Source organism: Stigmatopora argus, chromosome 1, assembly GCF_051989625.1.
Source record: "Stigmatopora argus isolate UIUO_Sarg chromosome 1, RoL_Sarg_1.0, whole genome shotgun sequence".
Taxonomy (NCBI): Eukaryota; Metazoa; Chordata; class Actinopteri; order Syngnathiformes; family Syngnathidae; genus Stigmatopora; species Stigmatopora argus.
Genome location: NC_135387.1, coordinates 4,806,716 through 4,827,328, shown reverse-complemented (window position 1 = coordinate 4,827,328; position 20,613 = coordinate 4,806,716). Strand labels below are relative to the sequence as shown.

General features: G+C 39.0%; 3 protein-coding genes across 4 annotated transcripts in view; 1 reads left to right on the top strand and 2 right to left on the bottom strand.

Annotated features, from left to right (window-relative positions):
* Positions 1 to 20,613, top strand: part of LOC144079136 (cadherin-like protein 26) — a 233,655-nt gene that overhangs the window by 17,915 nt on the left and 195,127 nt on the right. The window lies entirely within an intron of this gene.
* mtg2 (mitochondrial ribosome-associated GTPase 2) lies at positions 1,087 to 6,769 on the bottom strand. 2 transcript variants are annotated; one of them, XR_013303061.1, is made up of 7 exons: positions 6,409 to 6,769; positions 4,657 to 4,804; positions 4,468 to 4,583; positions 4,171 to 4,389; positions 2,175 to 2,313; positions 1,236 to 1,686; positions 1,087 to 1,139 (listed from the first exon to the last, which is right to left on the bottom strand). XR_013303061.1 is itself a non-coding variant. In XM_077608467.1 (6 exons), exons 1-6 carry the CDS (start codon positions 6,640 to 6,642, stop codon positions 1,289 to 1,291), a joined length of 1,254 nt encoding a protein of 417 aa, XP_077464593.1. In that variant the 5' UTR covers positions 6,643 to 6,769; the 3' UTR covers positions 1,087 to 1,288. The 2 variants fall into 2 exon arrangements, 1 of the variants encoding a protein (XP_077464593.1); XM_077608467.1 differs by having other exon boundaries at positions 1,087 to 1,686.
* On the bottom strand, positions 7,491 to 10,251 carry lsm14b (LSM family member 14B). Its single transcript, XM_077596857.1, has 8 exons — positions 10,037 to 10,251; positions 9,798 to 9,958; positions 9,437 to 9,566; positions 9,177 to 9,359; positions 8,968 to 9,048; positions 8,737 to 8,895; positions 8,450 to 8,579; positions 7,491 to 8,364 (listed from the first exon to the last, which is right to left on the bottom strand). The coding sequence occupies exons 1-8, from the start codon at positions 10,155 to 10,157 to the stop codon at positions 8,229 to 8,231; spliced, it is 1,101 nt and encodes a 366-aa protein (XP_077452983.1). The 5' UTR covers positions 10,158 to 10,251; the 3' UTR covers positions 7,491 to 8,228.

The following is a 20,613-nucleotide window of genomic DNA, read 5'->3' as shown; positions in this document are numbered from 1 at the left end:
TACGAACGCAATTGGTTCCGAGCGATTGTTCATAAGTTGAATTTGTTTGTAAGTTGATTTAGTGCTATATTTTGTATTATAATTTATGTTTAAGGCCTATATAAGTATATTGAAGGTTTATATAAGTGCATTTGTATGTTTAAGGCTTGTATAAGTAACACGCATTGGTTTGTACTGAAAAAAAAAAACATTTAATAAAATGGAGAGAATATGTACAGTACTGTAGAGAGAGAGATAGATTTATGTATTAGAAACTGGCCAAAAGAAGCGACCTAATGACGATTGCACAGTTTTCTTCTTTTTTTCATCATAAATGATGCAGTAGCACTGTATGGCATCATTCAATTGATTTGCAAACTTTGTGCAACGTTCAATATTTGGGTCCTGCTGCTCGATCTTTCTGTTTATAAATGGTACTGAATGTGCAACGCTCACCACTCTCAGGCGCATCAAGCTTCGTTATTATTGCCACTCGTTTCAAATGAAATGGCTTGCCTCTTCCTTGCAACTCCCTCAATAGAAGCCTTCAGCTTTTTACCAACCATATTCAATATTGGATGCATGAGATATTTAATGATACAAATGAAAAAGGTTCTTTGCACACTGGAGATACATTCATGCACTTCCGCATTGCAACGAAGAAGGTAGATGCTGGGTGAGCTGAGCTCTCACAGCGCCAGGCGTCGGTATTAGCGGCGGAAAGAAGTACTACTCCGAAAAAGACGCGAAATACAAAATTGGACTTGCGAACATTTTTGGACTTAAACGCAATTTGCAGACATGTTCGTATGTACCGTTGTTCGTAAGTTGAATGTTCGTAAGTAGGGGAGCGTCTGTATACACAAACACAAAATTTAACTAACTGCCATTTGTGTATGTATGTCTAAGAAATAAGAGGTATCTGCCCTTTTCTGCCAATTATACATGGTCATTCTTAGAGCAATGCACGCGCCTATTTTATCTGCAAAGCATCTGTTGCATCATTTTGTATCGTTTGCCTACATCTGGATGATGATGTAGAGAAACTGCAAAGTAAAACGTGGAATGTGTTGCATTTTAAAGTACAGAAATTCACACAACAAAAAATTCCACATATGTTTGTATACATTTATTGAACAGCTGAATACTTGCATAAACATGTCAGTAAATTTCTAGGGCTAGTCTCACAAAATAATTCAAACAAAGCATCAAACAAACCATGAGTTGGACAACTAATGTCAATCTTGGTTTGACATCGACATATCTTCAGTGACACCAATGCAAGAACCTTTCTGGCAAAACCTTCTTATTACCACCTAGTAGCATTTACTTTCTCTGTGCTACTATCGCCATGAAGATAGCCATCATAGAGCTCTCTAAGGTGAAGGATAAGTTCCTCTGTGTTCTGCCCTGTCATGGCTGACACAGGGATGATTCTCTGAGGAACATAGCGTTTTAAAGACTTTAAGTTCTCCTGGGCTTGGGGTAGGTCTATTTTGTTGGCCACAATGGCATGCGGCCGCTGTGACAGACCAGGGTCATACTGATCTAGTTCATGGTGCAGGTTTTGAAGCTGGGTCCAGGGCTCTGGAGACGACAGGTCCAATACAAAGAGAAGGAATCGGCAACGCTCAATGTGCCGCAGAAAAGAGATGCCCAGCCCTCGGTTTAGGTGTGCCCCTTGAATGATCCCTGGGATGTCGGCAACTGTATCAAACAGCACAGTTATTTTTTTAAAGCAGGGTACGTATTTACACTATGAAGTGCATTTGTGGTACACAAAATAATATACATACTGAAAAACTAGAGGTTACTTAGTTAGTATGACTTATTTAGTATATAGTATATATAGATTTTTTTTCCTTAAAGGCTATTTAAAGCTAGGGTTCCCCCACAAAACTTGCAAAGCCTGGTAATAAAGAAATAAAAAAGTGTTAATACAGTTTAAAAAAATAATTACAAGTCAATATATATTTTTACTTGAATCTTAAAACAACAAATTTCCTGTAACTTTTAAAACTAGTATAAACAAAATGCAAAAATATATATATTATTAGTGGTGATATGATCAATTGGCAAATTCTTGATTCGGCGTCTACAAAGTGTAAAAAAAAAACCATTGAATTACAACCAATGCAAGCATTTTCGCCACCAAAAAGTAATCAAAATTTAAATAATCATGGTATCTCATCTACCTGCAACCTGCTCATGGTCTCTGTATTTTACAATTCCGACATGTGGATTGAGAGTTGTGAAAGGGTAAGCAGCCACAGCAGGCTTAGCATTGGAGATGGCTCTCAAAAGAGAGGATTTGCCAGCATTTGGAAAACCAACCTGATAAATACAAGATGTGTTTATATTAGAGCTCAACTATTATACTTTTTCATCACAAATTAAAATGATTTTAATATTGTTAGCTATATGTAACCGAGTATGTTCTCCAAACCATGGATTTAAAGTCCCAGGTTAACCACAAAATAATAGAATGCTGTCAGAGTCTCCACAATAAATTAGCAAGAAAAACAATTGAAACTGTACAATAAAAAGTAATGTATTACATGTTTGCCCTGGGAACGTTGAAACTGGCGGCGTCAAAGGTAAGGCAGAGGTTGCGTGATAAAAGTGAAAAAAGATAAAAGTCCGTCGTAGGAGGGAAGAAGATTTTGGGGATATTTTACCATAAAATTTAAAACTGAGGGAAGAATATTCATAACAAGGCAGAAATGGGAGAGAAGAAAAAGAGTGCCCTACGCAGAGCATCTTGGGCTACATGAAGACGCCCACTAAATGGTAAATATTTTACATTTGCTCTTCCCGATTCTAAAAATAAAAAAAGATTACTAATATATCAGATGAAATAGGAAAACCAGAATATTTTTAACGGTGCACATTGGCAATGGAGCAACGTCAACTAAAGAACAGAATAGGCTACTTACCGGTTGGTCCATTTTATGTGCAGTTGACCATATGGTCAACAATGAAATTTGGAAAGTGAAGTGGAGTGACGCCATACGCACAGGCTGTTTAATCCATTCGGAATCCATATTTTTCTAGTCAATCTCTTGGGGTACCCCGTGTCAGATTTACATACGCCATAGGCACAGCGTTTCATTATTTTGGACGTTCGCTGCTTGTCGATTCTTCCCGAGACTTGTGTAAATGTGTATGGCAGTTGGCAATCAGGTAACGCTTACAGTAATCACAGAAATAAGCAGAGAGACAATGGGAAAATTGTGAATTTTGGCGCATGTCATCACTAAACGGTTGATAGGACGTTTGATTAGTCAATGGTCATTTTTGGGTTGGAGTTGGCGAAAGGTCAATTGAACGGAAAGCAAGTCCAAAGTGGTTTGCTGAATTATTGAATTTGGTCACGAGATCGCAGCTGATTCGGTTTTCACATGTTTTCAGAACCTTTGGGATTTTTGGCTGCTCTAAATCAAAGAACTATACAAATGTCCACTCTTTGGAACTACTCTTTAAAAAAATATATAATAAAACAGTATTTAAAAAAACTAAAAAACAAAAACAAATAAATATATCTATTTTTTATGCCTTATTTTACCTAGTCTAAATCAATATATGCTTACCGGTCGGCAATGGATCGTTATCAGCTAAATATAGCTTGACAAAACTCTGGTCAGATCCGAAAAATCAGGATCAGGACATCCTTACTTAAGAGCAATGTTCCCTCTAAGCTGCGCGCGTGCGCAATTGCGCACTACTCTCGTCTTCTCTGCGCACAGCAAATCATATGGAGCGCACAAATAAAATCCCCAATTTTTTTTTTAGCTGTGAGGACGACGCGCAAACCACTCATCCAACGGGCCGCCCATTCATAGATATTAATCATTACATTTTATTATTACTAAATCATTTATGTGTAGTGGACATGCACCTGCTTATGGCAGGTGTGATACTGGTGTGTGCCCATAGCGAGCAATGGTGATGTTGCTCACACCGGTACTCAGTGTGCTCAGGGAGGTTGTCTTTCTGCCCAGACAAACAAAAAATTAGAGGGAACATTGCTTAAGAGACCATTTTTGTGTGTTTTTGGCTTCTAAAATACTTTCCTCTGTCAGCTATATCAAGTATTTTGGTTAAGTAGAGTGACAATTATAATAGTCCACCTTTAAAAAATTGCAGACATGTTCTATGGACAAAAAACATCAAACTGAACAAGACTCTTACCAGTCCAGCATGGGCCATAGTGCGCAGCTCTAAATGAAGGACTCTCTCTTGACCCTCAGTTCCACGGGTTGCGGTCAATGGAGCACGATTTTCATTGGAGAGAAAAAACCTGTTCCCTTTACCTCCTTCCCCCCCAAATACAGCCTGAAAAACTTGGCCATTCTCAGAAAGATCCACAAGTGTCCTACCATGCTCCTTCACCACAGTGCCAATTGGAACCTTCAGGGGGGAAAGTATGATAGTAATTTTTAAGACCTAAGTTGGATTGTAGAAAATTGAAAGCTAGTCTCGGCTCACAGAAATAGTGGTTGGGCGGCCATTCCGACCATAGCAGTTCTTGTTGCCTCCAGGTTGTCCATGTTCTGCCCTGTAAACTGATACTACTTCAGCCAGAGACTTGACCATCCGATCAGCTAAGAGAAAAAAGAAACACAACATTCAACTCAAAAATGTCTGGCATTTACGATTTTGAAACTTTTTTCTCACCCTTGAAGGAGATGCTTCCCCCATCACCCCCATTTCCTCCATCTGGTCCGCCCCACTCTTTCCGAGGCTCGCTGTGAAAGCAGCAGGCCCCTTTTCCACCCGACCCAGCTACAAGGCGCACGCATCTGTGGTCTACAAAGTAGCGAGTCTGTGGATACAACAACACTTGCACATCACAATATAAAACCTTTGCAACTTGATTTCTTCTGCTCCAATAGTAACGTAGCAAGAAAATAAAAGCCTCTGTCATGTAAACTGTACAGACGCTCCCCTACTTACGAACATTCAACTTACGAACAACGGTACATACGAACATGTCTGCAAATTGTGTTTAAGTCCAAAAATGTTCGCAAGTCCAATTTTGTATTTCGCGTCTTTTTCGGAGTAGTACTTCTTTCCGCCGCTAATACCGACGCCTGGCGCTGTGAGAGCTCAGCTCACCCAGCATCTACCTTCTTCGTTGCAATGCGGAAGTGCGTGAATGTATCTCCAGTGTGCAAAGAACCTTTTTCATTTGTATCATTAAATATCTCATGCATCCAATATTGAATATGGTTGGTAAAAAGCTAAAGGCTTCTATTGAGGGAGTTGCAAGGAAGAGGCAAGCCATTTCATTTGAAACGAGTGGCAATAATAACGAAGCTTGATGCGCGTCAGAAAGTGGTGAGCGTTGCACATTCAGTACCATTTATAAACAGAAAGATCGAGCAGCAGGACCCAAATATTGAACGTTGCACAAAGTTGCAAATCAATTGAATGATGCCATACAGTGCTACTGCATCATTTATGATGGAAAAAAAGAAGAAAACTGTGCAATCGTCATTAGGTCGCTTCTTTTGGCCAGTTTCTAATACATAAATCTATCTCTCTCTCTACAGTACTGTACATATTCTCTCCATTTTATTATTATTTTTTTTTCAGTACAAACCAATGCGTGTTACTTATACAAGCCTTAAACATACAAATGCACTTATATAAACCTTCAATATACTTATATAGGCCTTAAACATAAATTATAATACAAAATATAGCACTAAATCAACTTACAAACAAATTCAACTTATGAACAATCGCTCGGAACCAATTGCGTTTGTAAGTTGAGGAGTGTCTGTATATGGAAACAACAGTGGTGAGGATAATATCTCCAGAAAACAAGAGAGAACGGGATTGTCATATTTTACTCTTTCATGACTTCCAATTAACATCTTAGAATAGCCATTCCTTTATTACAAAAAGTTTAATATCTTGGCTTGGATTTCAAATCCATTTTGTTTTTCAACTTTTTTTTTTTTTTACAGTGACTTAATCAAAGACAGCTTGACAATATAATGGGGATGGCTGTCACTTAAATGGGATACTTAAAAAAAATAAAAATGAAATAAATAAATAAAAACATGACATTGATCTCAATGAAATTTAAGTGGGGTATATTAATAAACAGGGAGCATCAATAATACTTTCTAATATTACTACTATCTCAAATAGTTACTATTAAATAACACACCGGATATTTAGTTTTACAATGTTGCCTAACATAAAATAATACACTGCACACTGTTGTTTTACTGTCTTCAATCATCTCCTCGAGGGTTTATTTCTCTTAATTCTATGGTGCCGGATTTATTTTTAAAAAACGGAAAACAATTTCATTTGGCCAAATCAAGACAAGAATGTGTAGTGACAAAGTCATTTTTTGCGACATTGTTTGGTGGTTCGCGAGGAGACTTCCCCAGTAGCTTCTGACAAACATACCAATTTCTTTTCGGATACAATCCTCTTCTGCCGAGTTTGGGATTTAGCCTGCAGTGGAGTAGCAGTGCTTATAACTCTGCTGGAGACTTTGTGTCCCCATGCCACAGGAAGCAGACGGCAAGCTGTCAAGGGGAGTCTGTTCCGAGCCAAAAGGAACGCGAGTCCAAATGTTCGGTCTAAAAGACACCGAATAGGACTCTGAAAACTTGAAAATGTGGCTAGCATTTCGACCATTTGGGTTCAAACGCTTACATGGCTGCGTTTAATTCTTTTAGCCATAATACAGCATTTGCCCTACCGCTCGTGAAAGCAAATCAACAATATGACTTAACCGGAAAAACGTCACCTAAAAGGCTACGGCAAAAGCAGAAGGCCAAAATTGATCGTAAGTACTAAAAATACTTTATACTTTACTGCCACTCTCAGGGTGGTTGGAGGTAATACAGTGAAAGAACAGTTTAGTTCACTGGGTGTCCAAAAGGCCACTTTAAAATAATTCCACTTTTGTTAGATAGAGGATCGCATGAAAGATATTGCATTTATAAAAGTGATTTATTTTTAAAAGGTCCTGTGAAATTGCAGTGATGTTAAATTGGTGCACCAATATATATGTATACATATATATATATATATATATATATATATATATATATATATATATATATATATATATATATATATATATATATATATATATATATATATATATATATATATATATATATATATATACATATATATATATAGGTGCACCAATTTAACATCACTGCAATTTCACAGGACCTTTTGCATTCATCCTTTTATAGTTACAAAATTACACTATGTTGTTGACTTTTCAGAGGGTCGGTTGCTCCTCACATTGGCAAATACACCAACTGTTCCAATAAGTGCGGGTTTCTTTCAAAAAATAAATACACTAACTTTTTTGAACTGAGAAAATGTCCAACTATGACAAAAAAGTCCGCAAAAATAATTTAAAAATTGGGGAAGTTTTGTATATATTGATATCTGCTGCTTTGAAATAGTGCAAATACTGTTTTTTTGCCTGCTAAGTACACGGATAAAATAAATCAAGAATGCACTTTAATTGTTCAGCATGTTCCTTTTATTTATTTATTTTAAATTGAATTTTTGTATGGTCTTGAGACCATCTCTGCTTGTCTCAACTGTCAAAAGTCATCCCATCTTTTCTCATTCATGATTCTTCAAAATGTTGTCCCAAATATATTGACTCTTAGAGTATATAAATGAAAGTCTTTCACATTACTGCCTTTTCTGTTTGATCAAAATTCATGTGTCATTGGGTGAAAAGAAAGAAAGTTAAAGAATTTTTACGTTAATTTGTTGGCATCCCTATTGATGTCAAAATTTCTTTGATACAATTCCTTTTTATTTACATACATTCTACACATGGCCTCCACAAAGCAAAACAATACAATTCCATTAGCCTCAAGGTCAGGTTATCCTCCATCTGATTGGGGGAAAAATACCTTATGTGACTGCAGGGGATTAAACTGCACTCCCATTATATTCTCAAAGTCCCAGAAAACATGAAAACAAAAAATTACCTTGGGCAATTAGGGGTGGAAAAACGATGTTCTTACATATGTTAATTTACTAAGCTGATACGGTCACAAGCAAAGTGCAAATGAAAATTAAAAACAGTGGTACAGAAATGGTGTCAGAAATGGCAATCAGAGATTCACATGTACCAGCTAGTCCATTCTCCCATAAGATAATCATAGAAGCAAATTTCAAAAATATAACCATCACAGCACATACAATTATCCCTGAACTTTACAGCTGTCCATTACTCTTGTTCAAGGAATTCGACTACGGGTGGTGCCTCGACCCCTTCTTCCAACATGTCCCCCTCTGTTGCCTTGCCCCTTGCGAAACCATCCAGGGACCCCAAATGTCTCCAGATTGCGTTTGCGTTCTTCTGCCCAGGTTAATCTGAAATATAGCAAAACAAAACCAAAAAAAGACAACCTGAACAAGTTAGTAATATAAATTGGTGTACATTTACAACATAGAATACCTAAGCTTGTTATCAGAAGATATATTATCGAAGAAGGATTTTGCTTTGTCATAGTAGCATTTTGGTCCCAAATCTTCTGGATTCAGTTGTGCTTCATCGCTTTGTTTTTCATCTGTATTATCATTTCCATCTGCAGAAAATGCATAGACAGAGATAATTTTCTCTAGCAATGTCACTTTTTTACATAAATACACACATCCAAGGAAAAAAAAAACATATCATTAATTGAATGACTATATAATATAAATTGCGTAACCATAGTTGCAATTTATGCTGAATGAACCAACCTTTCATATTCAACCGATCCTGTACCTCCTGCTCCAACTCCTTATTAAACTGTGCATTTGAGTAGTCAAAATCAAAATCTGTGTCAAATTTCAGGGTGGGCAAGGGACCCTTTGCAACCATCAGCGGACCCCTACTACGGTTCTTCCATCTTCGAGCACCTATGTACGTACAGACCAATCATTAAAAAAATATTGCCAAAAAACACTTATCTGGTATTTATGAAGATTTACCTTGCCGTCTCATAGGAAGTCCATTGCCAAATGGTTGCTGAGAGGATTCATGTGGATTGGAAACAACTGGGGCTGACCTCACTTCAAATAACATACATGTTCAATCCATTAATTTGACAACAGCACCTTCTATTCATTAATGCTCATTAAAACAATTAAAACTATCCATCTCCTTCACAGATTTGAAAAGTAATGCACTCCACACTCACTGCTGTAACCAGTGACCGTTGTTTCTCTTCTAACTCTTTGGGGCCTTCTCTTCTCCCAGTGCTGTTCCAACTCTTGAGGTTCAGCCACAACTCTCAAATTTCTAAACTCTTCCACACTCAGAGTTTGAACTGCCTTTTCCACCATAATGCCTTTTCGAACATGCAAACCTGGAAGGATTGACCCTGAAGTAGAAATAAATGGGTGTGGGGGGTCCCATTTTAGCACACATTTCAAATACAGAGTGGTAAAATTTGCATACCAAGGCCAAGAGCTGCAGCAAACTGAGGATTAAGAAGTGAAGTGGCAGGCAGTTGGCTGTAGGGAGGAATCGGAATTGCACTAAATGGTCCAAGTGATGGGTAGACACCTGATGGTCCTATGCTTGATGACTGTTGAATAAATAAAAATTAAAAGACAATCATCTTACAATTTACTACCAAAGCTTCAATCTGCCAAATCCTCTAACTACTAATGATGAAATAAAGTATGCCTGGGGGTTAAGAGCACATGTGTATGTGTGTCTAGAATGTGTCATCGTTTATCTTCAACCTACACAAGGGACTAAAAATGGAAATTAGCCCCCGGCTACAATCTTTAAAAATAAATAAATACTGACTCACCTGTACTATTGCTGGATCTACAGGTAGGCCATGGGGCCTTGGAGCTTCACACAATGTAATATCTTTTATATCACTTCCCCGGAATGTGATATACTCATAAATATCCTCTTTAGGAGGCGTGGGTATATCGGTTGGTCGTCCTTCCGTTCCAAAACATTTTACTAGATGATAAGTATCAGTTAGACTGAATTGTTTTAAAGCAGTAAATTCCTGCTTGTGTTTCTGCTGTTTTCACTCACCTTTTGCAAGCACAACTGTGGAGTTAACTTTGTCAATTGTGTAAAAAATCCCCTCATAGCGATTTTGGGCTCTTGAAAGTAGCCCTATTTTGTAGCCGCTATATGGCTTTACAGAAGTCATAATCGTTTCTCAAAGTCCTCATGAGTGGCTCAGATGCCTGAATTAGGCAGTGCAAGCAACACATTGAAATTTGAAAGGTCTGCTCAGAGAACACCTTAAGCCACACCCACCAATGCTTTATCACACCTGGTCATGATGACCAGCATTGACTGAGTTTTTCATCAATAATGTAATTGCTTAATGCTAATTTGTAAAATAAGCCTAATATTTGAAATCAATGTTTCTTGATTTAACACTTTTAGGCATAAATTATCAGTGTTTTTTTAAACACTTTCATGGCACTCATTTAACTCAATGCTGCCATTGACGGCGCAAGCCATTTTTAATGGGATCGGGAATGAAAGTTCCTTCATTTTTCCCTCTGTTAAAATAAACTAAATGTCAAGTGCCGTCAATCACACCGAAAGATGAATATTCACTGAAAGTCCTCACAGTTTAAACGCCAGCCAATCGTAGGACACAAGGAGATGGACAACCATACACTCTCATACTCATACTAGGAGGCAATTTAGAGTGTCCAACAAGCTTAGAATGCATATTTTTGGGATGTGGGAGGAAACCGGAGTACCTGGAGAAAACCCACGCAAGATCAGAGAGAACATGCAAACTCCACACAGGCCAGACCTGGGATCGAACCCTTGACTCCAGAACTGTGAGGCTGATGCGCTAATGGCTCATCCGCCGGACCACCTGCATAGTAATAATAAATAATAAAACAAATATTTGGTCGAATATTGTGTAGCAAGTAAGGAAACAACAGTGTGTTTATTAAATCGATAAATTCAGAATTCAAAATAAAAAAATGTCCATATGCCCTGAGAACACACATGTACAGTCCTCCGCACTATTTGTGGCACCCATGAAATTCAATAAATGGTGAGCAGGACTGTACGTTATACATTAACCCATTCTCTTCCATTGTGAGTATTTTTGTTGATGCTGGAACAGGTGCTACATATATACATATCGAACCTTAATATGTTAAGAAAGAGTTGAGGGCATTTTATTGATTTACTTTCATACTGCTATTTTTATTTTTGTCACCATTTATATGCCCTAACTATTAGCAATGAGGTCACATTGAAGCAGTTGCGTCTGTTCTAATACAAGTGCCTTAACAACCCGACAGACGCCCTAATGTTACAGTACAGAACTATCATAAATTAAATATGAACTACATATAAATATTAAAAATGAATCCGGCACATTAGCGCAACATTTGATTATATTTTTCAAATAATCAATCAAGTCTTTTCAGCGCTACGCCATTGACAGAGCATCCAATCGGCACATGCATCTTATGATGCTCTGTAGCTAGGATGGCTTAAGATGGCGGCGGTTTTGATTAGAGAGATGTTTTGTTTTCTTCAAAAATAGGTGAAAAAAAAGTAGTGAGTAATGTGGTTGAGTGATATTTACTTTTACCGGTCCTTCCAGTACTACCACCACAGATGTCTCGACAGACATTCACACCGCAAAATCAGCTGTCATCGGTATTTCAAAAGTTGCTTCAAAATGGGAATTTATCAAATACATGAGTGCAAGGACATGGTTTTGACAGCACTGCATTCTACAGTGTAAGGCAAAAAAGCCACTACCCACACCCACTGATGTGAATAATGGACCGATAAAAGACCACATTCCAACCATGTCCGCTTCAACCTGTGTAATCATTGGAACTTGAAATAATCCAGTTACTGCAGCGCTTGTGAAGCCATCTTTGCAATCACCCATCACCCCACAACATCTTGCAGTCACACTTGCAAGCAGAACAGTTTTGCTGACCGGCAAATTTGTGGAAGTTTTTAGTGCAGCAATTGGGTCAATGGCAATCAGTCGTTTGTGTTCTTAAGGTCATGATGCAGAACGCAAGAATTCCTGTACCCTCCACTCGAACTGCGCCTAACCCAATGTGTAACAGGTCTCAAGCTCCCACTAACTTTGTTTTCTTCGTTGTTGTTAATATCCAGGAATGGTTACATATGTAGCCGGTTTAGGGTGTAGGCTGCCTTTTGCCTGAAGTCAACTGGGTTAGGCTCCAGCAACCCCCGCAACCCTTTCGAAGATGCGTGGTATGGAAGATAAATGAATGGGTCATGTAGGTACAATCTTGTGGATGCTGTGTATTTTTGTATCAAAGTTTTAAAGAAAGGAATAAAAAGAATACTACATACCACAAAATAACAATATTTGTTCTTTTTCTTAGTTTCTCTGACAAAGCCAATGACTTTTGGTTCAAAAGGTGTTGAAATTGTGAGTCAAATTTAGTACAATGATGTGACCTTGTTACGACTCCCCCTGGTGGTGAGAGGTACCAGGGAGTCGCAATTACCACAGCAGAAAAAACCCGGCCAATGAGGAGCCATACACAAAAGGCAAGTAGCATTAAATGATAATTTATTTACAACAAAGTCCACAGAAAACTTGGACTACGGGACAACATAGGGGAAGCAAAAGATACTAAAGTGGCACCCTCAAATGAAAAAGGTAAAAAAAACCACCCTCCCAGACAGGTGTTCAAATGAACACCCCCCAAAATACAGGAAATAAGGCCTAAGGGTGCCACTGTCAAAACTGTTGTAATAAAAGTCTAGACATGGGAATAAGCTACGTGTATAAGTGCAACAAACTATATGTCTACCCCGGGGTGTCTAAACTTATCTCAAGTCCCCCTGTGCAGCCCAAAATAATTAGCTTTATCAACATAACTGCTCAATATAACAATGAATAGCGTACTTACAAATCAGGTGAAGCTGGGACAAACGAAACCTACTTATCGCTAGACAATGGGTGCTGTCAAAGAAAGTAAGGACTCCACTGCCTCAGCACCTACATGCCAGACAGTCGAGGCCAGAATTGAAAAATAGGAGGGTTTAAATAGGTACACGGTCGATTAGTCGCCGGTCTTTTGGTCGCCGATCTTTTGGTCGCCGGTCTTTTGGTCGCCCAGAAGGTAAGTGATAATTACCATTTAAATCGTTGCTCAAATTCCCTAAATACAAACTGCGAATTACTATTTAGTCATTCTTAATGCCCTAGTCATTATTAGGCTAAAGAAAAGCTCCAAATTTCCCGGACTTTTTATTGTTTTTTGTTGGAGAACTTGTTAAGACCCTGACTGATGTAGCTTCTTAAAGGGACAACGCATGTACATACAAACTCTTATACATTCACACGTCGTCTGAGTGAAACTGCTCATGGCCATCGTTGGCTTTTATTGATGCGTAGACCGTGTTGTTTTACCTTGTTTTGTCACCGGTCTTTTGGTCGCCGGTCTTTTGGTTGCCCGTTGTCACGGTCCGGGCGACCAAAAGACCGCGACCAAAAGACCGGCGACCAAAAGACCGCGACCAAAAGACCGGCGACCAAAAGACCAACGACCAATTGACCGCACATGGTTTAAATAAGGGCAGGATGTGGATCTTGATTGGAGGAGGGATGAGTGGGAAGTAGTCACAGCTGTGTTGGCCTGGGCAGGGCTTTGCCACAGGGGTGGAGCCACAGCTCCAGGTACCTGGAGTAAAAAAAACACAAAACAACACAACCTACTACATAATGTATACCCAGGCTGACAGCCGTAACAGACCTCCTTGAAAGGAGTTGATGTGCCAGAAGAGAAAGCTCTTATTTTGCAAACAATTAGGCAGTTGTTTGTGCTGTGAGTTGATCGTGCAAGGACAAGGCAGTCCTCTCTATATCTTTGTTCAGCAAAGAGCTCTGGAGAGTTGTGAGGCAAAATTCCTAAACAGTTCTGTTTCTGATAAAGGAGTCCTAATCACACATTACTTTTATATTTTTAGGTAAGAATTTTGGTGTCTGGAAATTAAAGACAAACGTGGTCAACATCATTTCACTGGCTGCTCAGTTCAGGCTACAGAACCTGCTGGAGAAGGCTTCACAAGAAGCACAGCAGAGGGAGAGGCAACCAAAACACAAGGTGAAATATGTTAAAGCACAAAACACATCACAACATGCATTGATTTTTTTAAAAACTCTGCCTACTATATTTGTCTCTCAGGAAGAGCGTCATGAGTATGTTAGCGATATATGATTTTGTCTCAAATTCGTGGAGAAGCTGAATCAGATAGAAAGGCAGAAGGAAGAGTTAGAAAAGGGAAATACTCCTCAAGACTGCCAAGGTAACACTCTTAAGCTATTTTTATATTTTGTATAAATATGTACCATGGTTAGAAAAGACGCTCGTCCCAAAATTAAAAATTGTCCTTTATTTTCCTCAAATCTTGTTCATGACTCGAGAACCTCTAGTAGTTTACATTGAAACAGAAGGCAAAAGAGGTTTGTCCTATTGGTTGCTATACCCGTATAACATTGTTTTTGTTACATGGTGATGAATCTTTTCTCTGCTTGTTTAATTGCTTGTAATCCAGATACATCAGCAGGAACTGACACAGATCAGGCAGCTGGAAGCAAAGTTAACAGCACTATACAGTAACCAGTCCCAGGAAAAAGCGGAAAATTGCTCACCTCTCAAGGGTTCCAGTGCCGAGATAGGCAAAGGTTTTTATGTGTTTTATCGGGAATGAGATGTAGAAAGTGAGTGTCAAGTTTTAGTGTAATTCCCTCAATTTTTGCCCCAACTTGAAAAAGGCCCCGGTCTTCTCAACGCATGAACAACTCAAATTCTTCCTCCATTTTTACAGTTTATTGTAGTTTAGGGTGATAGGAAGCGATTAGGTTGAAAACCTTAAAGAAGGGGAAAGAAAGAAGCACATGACATCATTCTAAATTCAAGTTACTAAGTAGCTCTCGAGTTTACTAGTCACATCTTAAATTTACTACAGAAATGCAGTAGTGTTCAAAGTGATAAAGTAGAAGTGAATGAGTACATTAGCTGATTGAATAAACCAAACACGAATATTCACTTTACTGAGATTGGTGAGTAATCCAAAGTTAAAGGAAAACACAAAGAATACAATTTATACAATTTATGGTTGAGTGAAACAAACTGAGCATTAATCAAGTGGAATCTTAGTAGTACTCAAGTCTAATCCTAGCAGTTGCGTATGATCGGGAAGTGAAGGGGATCTTTGGTTCCTTAGTTGCCTGTATTGTCTTTTTTTGTGCTTTTTTGGTGAGTGCTAGACTCTTGATCTTATATACTGTCTGTGGTCTCAGGCGGGAAGTGTGGAGAGTTTAGCGGCTAAAAAAAACAATCAGGCTAAACATTAGCCTGATTGGGTTTTTCTTCTGCCCCCTGTTGGTCTGGAGGGGGGCAGACATATCTTCCGCTTAGTTGACTTGACAGTGACAGACAAAGCTTTTGGTTCAGTGCGCAGGGGCAGTTTCGACCCAACCCGATGGCTCCAGCGGAGTAAGCTCCAGACAGCTAACGCGGCAACAAATTACCAGGGTTTACCTTCAGGACCTCCTCTTTTGCCTGGAGAAGGAAAGAGGCGATGGTCACTCCTGCCTGTTCTACAAAAGCTTCCTAAAGTAGCCCTTTAAGCAAAATGACTAACCTCATATAGTCAGCTTTGTGACGTAGAGTTGGATGACTTTCTCTGATTGTCTTTGATCCCTCACTCTGATGATGACACATCCGTCAGCAGGAAAAGAATTATCTGGAACATTGAAGCGACGGCACATTCATAAAGCGTCCTCTGGGCTCAGGCTTTTTGTATTTTCAGAGATGTTGCAAATATCAGTGCAGTGTCCTGATTCCAGCACTCCTGTGTGGCTGAATAATAATAATAATAATAATAATAATCGGACATAGGCCATGTCGTCATTACCACAACACAAAAAGCCTACTTGTCATCACACGCAGAAACTGCGTGTGACGAAATTGATGGTGCTTCTCCATAAGCTACGTTTAATCGGCAAAAGACCTAAATAAGTGTAAGTTACGGACTTGTAATTTGACATTCCGCTGTTGTGGATACAGGTCGCTTACCTCTCGATTACCGCACACTGTCTGCCACTTACCTTCCTTCAAGTCAGCTAGTAGGAGGCAGATCACCAACCAAACATCTATTCATATGCCGCAGAAGGGAATGTGTGTATGTTAGCGCGAGTTTAGATGTCTGATGGATGTGGGGAAAAAACTGTCCTTAAGCCTATTTGTCCGAGCTTTGTGGGACCTATAGCGTCTGCCAGAGGGCAGCAGCTGGAACAGATTGTGACCAGGGTGGTAAGGGTCCCCTATGATGTGCTTGGCTCTGCTGAGGTAACGCGGGCTGGCAATGTCTTCAAGTGAGGGCAGAGAGCAGCCGACAATCCTCTGGGCAGTGTTAATCACTTTCTGCATGGCCTTTTTGTCTGCCGCCGTGCTTCCAGCGTACCACACTGTGATGCCGTACGCCAGTCCACACGCCAGAAACCACAAAAGGAAAAAGTAGTCTGCAAGAAATGAGCACTTAAGAATCTTAAGGCCCTTAGAACGCAAAGTGCCGTTTTCTGCGGCATTGCTGATGTTAAAGCTTTTATCTACCATCATAGAATAAACCTATTTTGGATAAATTTTAAAGTGAACCCTCCTTTACCAGAGATGTATTAGACATCCTGTTGTCTGCTAGGATGCTATCTAATCCGGTCCATCCCAGGAGTATTTTTGAGCAAATGTTCTTCATATTTTGTGTCCACGCCAACAGATTCACACAGGAACATTAAGGCAGAAATTGAAATAGGATTATCTTAACATTGTTATAGGTTTACGAGATGTTGTTGCATTTAGCACAGACAGCGACGTCCCTCACAGCAGTGTCGGACTGCTGAAAATGTTGAATGCAAAGGGAAAGATGCTAATATATCTCAATTCCATTTTAATGTACACTTTCTCCCTTAAAGAAGAATAACATCAGTAGGTGGTGCTGCCATGCATAGTGCCACTTTGACCACTGAGAGCAATTTAGGGTTAAGTGTCCTGGAGCAGGACTCAGGATACTCTGATGAATGTCAGTAAGAGCCAGGTGGTTTATGCTCTGCTAAAAGTGCCAGAAATGCTCCTAACAGTTGTATGAAATTCTGTTTCTTATTTATATGTTGATAAAATGAAAAATGCAGATTGAATTGTTTCATTTGATAGGTTCACCAATAGGCATTCCCCAAATGCATGCATAAATAAAGAGAAAAAGACAGTCTTCTGGAATTTTTACATGGAAGGAGAAAGCATTGAGACAACGTCTCAACTCCATTCTGACCTTACACATGTTTTTTTGGGGTCAATGAGCCAAAAAAAATGTAACAGTATATTCTGTACATACTAACAGTGGTAATTATATTGAATTAAATGTTTCTATGCTGTATTACTGTAGTAAAACCAAATGATTGCTCACAATAACTTTGTAGTCTCACAACTCTTGGTGCCACATTATCATTTTTTGTATGAATGAAAGTGATATTTAAAAGATTTTTTTTTCACTTTGAATGTGCTCAGACCACTAAGAAACCTGAAATATAAAGACTTGATTTGTCTAAAAGCAGAAGATATGACGGCCTACCTTCTGGCTCATTTTGGACCTGATTCATAGTGCTTATTTACTATATCTAAACAAATGATTGACAGTTTTTGATGAATTTGTAATCGAATTGGAACCTCGAGTAGACAAAATCAGCACTCAATCCTTTTCATTTATGTATTTGTATTTTTTCCACCAAAGACGTGATAGGACTATGTGGGCGTTGTAATCTGGTCAATTTGAAGAGTAACAATTTTATTTTGGTAACTGTTTAGGGCTATTATGTGCGTCTACAAGCACATTATCGAATCCAAACAATCTACAATTCAAATTACAATCATTTTATATGTATGCTTTGCGTAAATTTGCGGAAAAAAGAAAAAAAGAAATTTGTCAAACCAATCTTGTTATTCTATGACATACATCAATTCCTCCACAGGAGGGCACTCTTGCACCAGCAAATTGACATCAACGCCTTAAGCAAAGACACTATACGTATACTATTCTGATAATTTCCAACCTTAAGCATTAAAAACATTGTCCAAGTCTTCTAATCCTATTTCCCTTAATGATCTCGTCGTTTGTGTTCTTAAGGTCAACAATTGCATGTACTACAGAGAGCAATATATTCTTGATCATTGAAGTGTATTCGGACATCTTTCTGTCTCCAGCCAAAACATTGCTTCATGCAGATTGAGATTTGTTGGATTGGAGGATCAGGAAGTTGTGTACTCTCTTCTCTCTGCAGACAACATTTTTTGCACGTGCAAGGCGGTGTCTTCATTGTGTGGATGTTGAGGCCTAAGCAAACTTCTAAATCCCTTCCAATATGACTTGTCAGGCTGTATTTCCTCAAGCTACTCTGGGACAGCAAATTCAATCCCACAGTCTTGTTTGAGTTTGCATAATGACAGCCTGCTGGCTACTTGCAGGGTAACAGCGTTGAATGACAACTAGAAAGATGTATGAATTTAGTTTGCATATTCAGATTTACATGTAAAGTATAGGGTAGTCTGATCTAGTCCCATGGCTTGAGAGCCACATTTGGCATTTTTCATGCTTCCACATTTTTTTAATGAGGTTTAGTTTTTGTACATGACAAAAGGTGCTCATAACTCATGAACCTTCACGTCAAGTTTATGTATAGTAATTATCGAAGACGTGTTTAGTTGACAAAAAAAGAAGCTCATTAGCTTCTAATGACAACTAGACGCCCAATCTATTTTGACAAGAATCTTTTGCTTTCCCATTAAATTGGATCAGACGTCTGTCACCGTCAATATCAGAGAATGTGTTAATATATAACGTACAGTCCTGCTTACCATTCATTGAACGCAGTGGCGGGCCATCAGGGCCTTCAAGGCCTTCTCTGCTGGCCTAAGAAATATCTGAATCATATATTATATTTTGTCCATCAATACTCATTATTCCAAATGTTCTGTTAGCTTACTTTCATTGCTTTTCCCCCTGGTTACACTGCTTCCAGATGTGTCTTTTCATATTGAAGCATTTAACCAATCACATTTCAGCCATTATTTGTTGCCAGGATCAGAAATCTGCCTCAAAGCCTTCACAATCAGTTCTGTGGGCTCTGCTGCATTAAACAAGACTGTTGCTTTTAACCAATCAGATTTTGAGTTGGCAACACCACAATGCTTTTTCGCAGGGATTGCCATTTTGCTGGCTTAGGGATACGTCATTGCTTTCACCAACTATTATTGGCTTGCTACAGAGAGTAGGCAGACCAAAGCCATAGTGAGGCAGCCAGAGATCGCAAACTCCACCCACAATGGCCGACGGAGGAAAACAAATGGATTTGGTTGCAGATTTGCTCACAAAGCGATTTTCCAGACTGACTTTTCCAGAAAAAAATGGACAAAGAAAGGGCGGTCATCTCCGAAGCTAGCAAGCCTGTTACAGCCGGGAAAAGGGTGTGTGCGCCACTTTCAGTGCGCTAACTACGAGAGAGCTACCAAACTGTATTTGGAGCAAGTTGCACAAGCAAATATATTGTTGTGTTGATTTAAAGCCATTTTCAAGACGGACTATGTCAGAAACATGACAGGACAGGCTCGACTTTCATCATTAGCTTCGATGGCGATAGAAAAGAAGGAAGAAAGAAAGGAGGATGGATATTGTGTACGGTTTAAAAAGGATTTTTGGTGAGTAAAATATGGCTATATTCCTAAATAATATTTCAATTGTGGGCCCAGTTCTGATATCTGAAAAGCTCCAGTGTTTGTATTTAATCACTAAATGCTGCTAGGAAGTGGATTTTACCCCATTGTAGTGGGGAAATGATACTCTGGGCCCGGTTCTGATGTCTAAAAAGTTCCAGTATTTGTATTTAATCAATAAATGCTGTTTTCGGCTGGATTTTACCCATTTCCAGGCAATGTTTGCCCGTACGCAATTGACGTTCATCGCTGTCTTTTCCCGGGAAAATCACCCCCCTGGCCCGGTTGTAATGTCTGAAAAGCTCCAGTATTTGTATTTAATCATTAAATGCTGCTAGGAAGTGGATTTTACCCCATTTTAGTGCATCTTTTGCCGTTTCACGTATGGACGTATATGGACGTATTGACGTTCATCGCTGTCTTTTTCCCGGGGAAATGATACTGCGGGCCCGGTTCTGATGTCTAAAAAGCTCCAGTATTTGTATTTAATCCATAAATGCTGTTTTCGGCTGGATTTTACCCATTTTCGGGCAATGTTTGCCCGTACGCCATTGACGTTCATCGGTGTCTTTTACCGGGAAAATCACCCCCCTGCCCCGGTTGTAATGTCTGAAAAGCTCCAGTATTTGTGTTTAATCATTAAATGCTGCTAGGAAGTGGATTTTACCAATTTTTTGAGCATTGATTTATTGATTATTTTTTATGTGTCACAGCTGTAGCTGCAGTAGAGGTTTTATAGCCATAAAATAGTTTTTGAGGATTGGATTGATTAGTTGAAGGCGCTACGAGAAAATGCACGGACCGCCACTGATTGAACGTCATGGGTGCCAAAAATAGGACTGTAAATGTGTTCTCATGGCA

Bases quoted from the DNA above. Each gene is read 5' to 3' on its own strand.
- mtg2 (XM_077608467.1), bottom strand. From the start codon at position 6,642: ATGGTCGAAATGCTAGCCACATTTTCAAGTTTTCAGAGTCCTATTCGG. The intron at 2,314-4,170 runs GTAAGAGTCTTG...TGTATTTATCAG, and splicing joins CTATGGCCCATGCTGGACTG to GTTGGTTTTCCAAATGCTGG. The intron at 1,687-2,174 runs GTAGATGAGATA...TGTTTGATACAG, and splicing joins AGACCATGAGCAGGTTGCAG to TTGCCGACATCCCAGGGATC.
- lsm14b (XM_077596857.1), bottom strand. From the start codon at position 10,157: ATGACTTCTGTAAAGCCATATAGCGGCTACAAAATAGGGCTACTTTCA. The intron at 9,959-10,036 runs GTGAGTGAAAAC...CTTATCATCTAG, and splicing joins CACAGTTGTGCTTGCAAAAG to TAAAATGTTTTGGAACGGAA. The intron at 8,365-8,449 runs GTATTCTATGTT...GCTATATTTCAG, and splicing joins TCTTCTGATAACAAGCTTAG to ATTAACCTGGGCAGAAGAAC.